The sequence below is a fragment of the Nansenia antarctica genome, assembly GCF_963989245.1.
Source record: "Nansenia antarctica genome assembly, chromosome: 14".
Taxonomy (NCBI): Eukaryota; Metazoa; Chordata; class Actinopteri; order Argentiniformes; family Microstomatidae; genus Nansenia; species Nansenia antarctica.
In genome coordinates, this window is record NC_137684.1 from 24,687,781 (window position 1) to 24,695,288 (window position 7,508).

Consider the following 7,508-nt stretch of genomic DNA (forward strand, 5'->3'; position numbering starts at 1 on the left):
GCACCGGTCCTAGGGGCAATGATATCTCTGCCCCTCATTATAAGCCTATATGATATGATGTTGGATAATTGATGCGGGAAAGTAATTAATTTAACTGGAAATTGATGAAGATACATTGAAAGCGATGGGTTCTGCGTACCAAACTTAGGCGTCTTAGTGCGTCTCTTTACGCACAAGCATCCTTTGTGTAAATCTCTTAAATGCAAAAAGAAACATGATATCACTCAGAGCTTTCGAAATCCAGCAAGCATTTAACATATATACTATTTTCGAACTAAACCTGCTTTAAAAGTAGCGGTAAAATATGCTCTCTTCCGTAACACATTCCCCTCTCCTTTCTATGTTACCCTCCTTTCTATGTTACCCTCCTTTCTATGTTACCCTCCTTTCTATGTGATGATTTAGGCTATATGAACATGTGGTGGCTTTACTTTGGATCGAAATTTCACAACAGTGTGGCACATTAGATCATTTAGTGGAGAGGAGTAATTGGTCAATTTAGTCTATTAGAGTTTATTTTAGCCTAATTAGTTTTGTTCTGTAAAGTCTGTAAATCCACAACACTAATCCATAACCGTTATGCATCCATATTATAGGCCATATATCGTTATTCTTCAAATGACCAATAAGTCAAGTTAGCCTCTTGAAGTTTCATGTTGTGTCTTGTTGTCCATGATGATACCCCATATGAACCACAGTTATCAATAAGCCAGACATCTCCTGTCAGATCTCCTGCTTCAAAGTTCACCATCTGTCAGTCACACTTGTCAGTGACAGGGGTGGTGTCATTCATTGTTACTGTGGACAGTAAGTGGTTTATCTCTATGAAAAATAAATAGCAAATGTGTTACTAAAATGTGTATTATTCTGTATGTCCCCAATGTGTGAAGGGTTCAAGGTGGCTGTCATCTCCAGAGACAACAGCAGATTGGAGAGGCTGAAGGGCTTTGTCTCTCCTGCCACCAGGGACAACCTCACCACCCTAGTGGGGAATGTCGGTAAGAAGCGTTGTTATTTTTAATTTAGTATACCACCGCATACTAGTCATACCGGTGTTATTCTGCAATGAATGAAATCCATTGTTATCATCTGATAACAACCCGGCTCCCAGAGTGACTCTGATTGGCTCTCCTTGCTCTCTCTCAGGTACAGAGGAGGGGGCGGAGGAGGCCAAACAGGCCGTGTTGAAGTCTGTTGGGAAGGTGACAGACATTGTGTCATCTTTGGGCTTCAGCTGGTGGCAGGGTGGGCCCCCACACACCCAGTCCCTGAAAGAATTGAGCTGGGTGAGCCAACCCTCAAACTAACTAGTCACACCCCGCCACTGCTGCTGCTGCTGCTATCGTTTCTGCCATCTTGATTTTATTTGTTTTTCAATCCAACCTGTCCAACTGTCAGTCAGTTCCACTTTGATCTGCTACACAGCCATGGCTCATTCCGACTTCACGACTGCTCCACCCCAAAACTGCAGGGGCACGTCATCACTGTGGCTGGCCGTGTGTTTTATATCCCACTGTAGTGTGTGTGTGTGTGTGTGTGTGTGGTGTGTGTGTGTGTGTGTGTGTGTGGGGTGTGTGTGTGTGTGTGTGAGTGTGTGTGTGTGTGTGTGGTATGTGTGTTTGTCTTTTCACCTCTTTATTCCTCTCTTCTCTTTTTTTTTTTTTTACCTCTTATCACGCTTGTCAGTCTAATGAATGAATGATGAATCGTTTAATGACCACAGTGGAATTAGTTATTTGTTATTTGTTGCTATTTCAACCTTTCTCTTTCTCCACCCTCAGGTGATTGACACACTGCTCTTCAGCACCTTTGTATCATGGAAGGCCTTCTTCCCCCTGGTTAGAGACGACTCCAACTGTACCTACACCTTTATTACAGGTGAGTCTGCTACACCTGGCCCTACTGTACATGAGAGTCCCTCAGAACCTGATCAGCCTGATATATTTGCCAATATTTGACAGAGAGAAAACAGTTGATAGTGTGCAGTGTATGTTATCCTAAACATGAGGAACAACTCTCTGCTCCACTTGACAACTCCTGATTCTGTTCATTCCCAAATGAGTGTGACTTGGGGGTTATTATTTAGTGCAAGAATTGTCAAATAGAATTAATCAAATTAGGTTGTTAATAATACTGTGTACTGTGTACAAATATTACAAGGAAAATACTTCATATAAAATGTTACGTTCTAATAGAGAGAATAGAGAGAATAGAGAGAGAGAGAGAGACATAGAGAGATGACCACTGGTCATTCAAACAATGATACTCACAACTCACGACGAGAAACTCACAACAGGACAGGAGAACAAGCTATTCCCTGACCTCTGCTTTTACTCTCCAACCACAGTATTTACATTAGGAGCTGTCAATATAGGAGGGCAGAACAGCTCCCCCTTCACAGTGACGTGTGCTGTGCTACAGGTGGCGCTGGCGAGAAGCTCCTGATGCCTGGTACAGGGTTCCTGACGGTGGGCGCTGCCAGCGCCTTGGCCTTCTGCCAGGTGCTACGAGAGGAATACCCAGAGGTGCCCTGCAAACTCAACCAGGTGAGGCCTTCATCTATAGTTTGGATTGTTTTTTCATAGATTTATGACGTAATTGTAATCTCACGTACAGTAGGTGTGTCCTCACAGGTGTTACCTATTCAATCTAGCCTACCTAGTCTATTTCATGGCTGTCATGCACTATGTTGTTTGTAAGACTTGACAAAGGCTGCGGCCGAAACCGTCGTCAATTAAAATCGACACTTTCGCATCTGGAACTAGAGTGTGCGGCTTCTACTTCATTCTATTCGCCTTTATCTATAGTAGCATAAAATCAAACTTTATTCAAATCAAAAACTTTATTTAAAGTTCATTTAAGATTGAAAATAAATGCAATCCTGAGAGAAAAGTAGCCGTGAGGGAAGAGAGAGGAAACATTACCAGCCGGGGCAGAGTCGGGAGCAAAGTGGCTCGTCGTCCTGTCTTCAGTGTACCCCTGATTTAGCTGCATGTAGTTGAAATATGAATCAACATGACGTGGTCTTTCTCCCAGGTGAAGATCAACGCAGGCGTGTCCCCACCAGAGCGCATGGCTCCAGGCTTCCTGAATCACCTGGACCTGGGCGAGGCCGTGGCCACCCTGATGGAGCGACGGAACACCTCCCACACCGTGTTCCCCGTCAACGGCCCGGACGACATAAAAAACATCATGCTGGAGGGGAAACTCTAAGACCACCCGCCCCCAGGCTCCCACACACACGCGCACACACACGCACACACACGCACACACACTCCCTGGCTGCCATAGGTCCCCGCAGCAGAGCACTCTCCATACCGTAGTGCTTGACTCATTCACTTCTCATCTGTTTTTTTATAACTCTATTGTCAGTTGCTGATGTGATTGTTTTTCTTCGCATGTCTAATGACTGTATATCCTTATGGTAAACTGCCAAGCTTTATGTGACTACATGTGATTGACCGATACGGAAACTCAGTCTCTTACTGAAACCGAGACTGTTTTAGCCCATTGAGCTAAAGCCTACAGTGGGCTGGGCTTATAGCGTTATAGCGTGCAGGAGATTCTCTCAGCTCATAGTTGTTTGGGTTCTAAACACAGTCAGTCGGGCGGATTCACAGTCATAGCTTCTGCGTATATAGGCCCTTGTTATTGTTCAAGTGTTCATTCGACAGCAACGAGATGCACTACCCCTGGAGTTTGATGGAACTGTGCTAGGTACTTTGTACAAGTAGTAGATGATAGAAAGCAGAGGTTATCAACTCCAGTCATTGGGGGATCAGAGAGAAACACAAATATTTGTTCTAGCCCAGTACTGAGGGTACCTTGGGGGTGGCGGGCGGGGGGGATGCTTAGCACATTTATATCCCGTAGCGTGACTCTCCGTCCTGTTCACACGCGCACTCCGCCCCCCTCCACCCCACCCCTCCCCTCTGTGACTAATTATCTAGGACAGCACATACCGTAAATAAACAAAGCGGGGGTGAGGAGGCGGGTTGGTCCCCCAGAAGCCAGCGCCGATATAAAAGGGAAGGAATATCACAGAGTTGCATTGTTGTCTTTGTTTACTGTCCTGTTGAATGGCATACTGTACATGCTCTAGCAACAAGAATGTATATTTGTCATGCCAATAAAGAAGCTTGTATTGTATTGAGACTACACTAACTACTCTAGAGTGGATTGGAGGGGGGGGGGGGGATGGGGGGGTGATGCAGGTCAGAGGTGGTTGGCTAGGGTTTTGTTTTGATCCTGTCGGCTGACAGCTCAATTAGGCCAGAACTTAATGAACAGCAGGGTAGAATCTGCTGCTCTCACTCTCTCGCCCCGCCTCGTCTCTTTCTCTCTCCGTCACACACACACACACACACACACACACACACACACACACACACAAACACACTTTTTTACACACTCAGCCATGTTCTCGCCTGGACAATAGCGTTTCTCCCTTTAATCGGAAAAGACAGTGTTCTTTTGTAGGGACTGAGAGAGACCCGGGACGAGGCGACGGTGGACTTACAAGGTCTTACCAACCAGGCACATCAGGTTGAGGCTTCAGCCTCTGAAAGGGGGGCGAAAGCAGTGCAGGAGAGCGTAGGGTGAAGGGCGGGGGGGGGGGGGGGGGGGGGGCAGTATGAAAAGAGGATAGAAGAGGACAGAATAGTAATTCCATAAATATGCACCGTTGTTGCAACAAGTTCAGTGCATGGGTTGGGCCTGATGACACAACGGATCCCTGAGACCAAGGTAACTAGAGACAGACAACGGTTAAGTGGGTTAAGTCAAATTGTTCCACTGGTTTTGATTCAAAAAAAGGGAATGACCTGAGATTCCAGAAAACATGGGAATCAGTTGGAGAACACAAAGATGAGTCAAGAGTTCTTGGCAGTATCGCGCTCGCAGTAACACGCTTTCCGTGACTGCAGCAAGCCCTCACCAAAACATTGCTGTAGTTTTCGGTTACTAAACACAGACAGGCAGCATTTTTAATTTGACCAAGTCTGAAATTTATGAAGCAAACACATATTTCAAATATGTGTGTGTGTCTGTGTGCGTGTGTGTGTGTGTGTGTGTGTGTGTGTGATCGTGGTCCCACATTCACTGGCTTAGAGAGACATGGGGTTTAATGAACAACAGCCTTATCTTTGGGGCGGTGCGGACAGCTGAAATATCAGTTAAGAACTCAAACCTCTCAAAAGAACATTTAGTGTTTTTGGAAACAGTGATATAAGCTTACTCACTCCAGAGGCTTGTGTCACAAACGCAGCCAGCTGATGTCAGAGGCAGATGGAGGAGAGAGCTTCAGCTCACGCTATCTTCATCAGACTGTAGCTAGTCAGTCACATCAAATAAATACACATCACATAAATACACATTCCATGCATCACAATGACTCCATCCTCAGATTTCTAGGGTGGTGGTAAATGGACTAAAAGCACTTTACAACTGCCTCTCATTCACCCATTCACACACACATTCACACACCAATGGCAGCAAGCTACCATGCAAGGCGCCGGCCCGTTCACTGTGAGCAATTTGGGGTTCAGTGTCTTGCCCAAGGCAACACTTCGACATGTGGCCAGCCGGGGCTCGAACCGCCGTCTAATGATCGCAAGGTCGGCAGATCGGCGGTTCGAGCCCCGGCTGGCCACATGTCGAAGTGTTGCCTTGGGCAAGACACTGAACCCCAAATTGCTCACAGTGAGCGGGCCGGCGCCTTGCATGGTAGCTTGCTGCCATTGGTGTGTGAATGTGTGTGTGAATGGGTCATTAGACGGCGACTCTACCTCCTGCGCCACAGCCGCCCCATCTATCCGCCCCGCTATCTTCATCAGACTGTAGCTAGTCACATCGAATAAATACACACCAGGGGAGGCTGGTGGAGGTAGAAATCGGAGGATCAATGCATTCCATTCCATGCATCACAATGAGTCCATCCTCAGAGTTCTAGAGGGGTGGTGGTGGTGGTGGTGGGGTGCTAGCAGAGAAATGAATGGCACTAATGGTGGTCTAATAATGGTCTAATGGTGTCTACTGTTGTATCTTAGATTTCGATAATTCATAATTACGATTATTATGATGATCCTTTAAGCTGTTTCGGTGCGCGTGACGTGCGTGTACATAACGGAGGCCCTGTGCTCGCAAGCTCACACACACACACACACACACACACACGTAGAAACAGCCCAAAAATAAAAACAACGTAGTTATCACTCATCATGATTTGTTTCCTAATGTCGACATGAACTGCAGTTTCCACTGGACTAACAAAGCAGGGTGACACATCTATGTCTTCTACTTGGATGGGGAATAACTCACTGAACTGCTCCCCTCCCAGAATGCATCAGTACTGTCTAGCCCCCGAGGCTCCTGTAGATCTGGAATAGAGCATCTGCTGCATGACACGGGAGGAAAGTTCAACCTAGGATGTACATTTTACTCCCCAGCCTCCATGGTCTCATCCTCCTCGCTAACCTTTTCAAACTCCTTTACCCCCAACCCAGCCTCCCTCCCTCAACCCAGCCTCCCTCCCTCCAACCCAGCCTCCCTCCCTCCAACCCAGCCTCCCTCCCTCCAACCCAGCCTCCCTCCCTCAACCCAGCCTCCCTCCCTCCAACCCAGCCTCCCTCAACCCAGCCTGCCTCCCAACCCAGCCTCCCTCCCTCAACCCAGCCTCCCTCCCTCAACCCAGTCTCCCTCCCTCAACCCAGCCTCCCTCCCTCCAACCCAGCCTCCCTCCCTCCCAACCCAGCCTCCCTCCCAACCCAGCCTCCCTCCCTCCAACCCAGCCTCCCTCCCTCAACCCAGCCTCCCTCCCAACCCAGCCTCCCTCCCAACCCAGCCTCCCTCCCTCCAACCCAGCCTCCCTCCCTCCAACCCAGCCACCCTGCCTCAACCCAGCCTCCCTCCCAACCCAGCCTCCCTCCCTCAACCCAGCCTCCCTCCCAACCCAGCCTCCCTCCCTCAACCCAGCCTCCCTCCCAACCCTGCCTCCCTCCTTCAACCCAGCCTCCCTCAACCCAGCCTGCCTCCCTCAACCCAGTCTCCCTCCCAACCCAGCCTCCCTCCCTCAACCCAGCCTCCCTCCCTCTCGCCAAACCTCCCCAGTTTCTCGTCCAGCCCAGCATCTCCTCAGCTGCCCTGGCCTCCAGCAGCACACAGCAGCACAGCCCATCATATCAACATTACTCTCTTCACTCTCTGTCGTCTGGGACTCTCCATTCCAAATAAATGACAGCAACTCAAAGCAACCGCAAGAGAATGCATTACTGTGGGCTCACTGGGTGCAGCAGCCTAGATTAATAAAGTTGTATTGTCGTGAATTGTGAACACTGCAGAACTGCTGTACGCTTCCATTCCTGTTTGAACGAGAGATGGATTTATCGGATTTTCAAGTGGTAATAAAGAACATATTCTCAGACCCTTTTTTTTTTTTTTAAATCTACGTCTTTATTCTCTTTATTTATTATAAACCTCCAGGACTTAACACTTAAGCACCCGACTTTCAC

The 7,508-nt window shown here is 47.9% G+C and overlaps 1 protein-coding gene across 1 annotated transcript in view; it reads left to right on the top strand.

The window, feature by feature from the left end:
* Positions 1-3,213, top strand: part of LOC308170435 (uncharacterized protein) — a gene marked incomplete at both ends in the record, with an annotated part of 3,354 nt that extends 141 nt beyond the window's left edge. The window contains 5 exons of the mRNA XM_080545226.1: positions 891-998; positions 1,147-1,286; positions 1,782-1,878; positions 2,422-2,546; positions 3,037-3,213. Coding sequence (XP_080401352.1) covers positions 891-998; positions 1,147-1,286; positions 1,782-1,878; positions 2,422-2,546; positions 3,037-3,213 — 647 coding nt within the window. The remainder of the gene's footprint in view (positions 1-890; positions 999-1,146; positions 1,287-1,781; positions 1,879-2,421; positions 2,547-3,036) is intronic.
* Between the last annotated feature and the right edge of the window lie 4,295 nt (positions 3,214-7,508).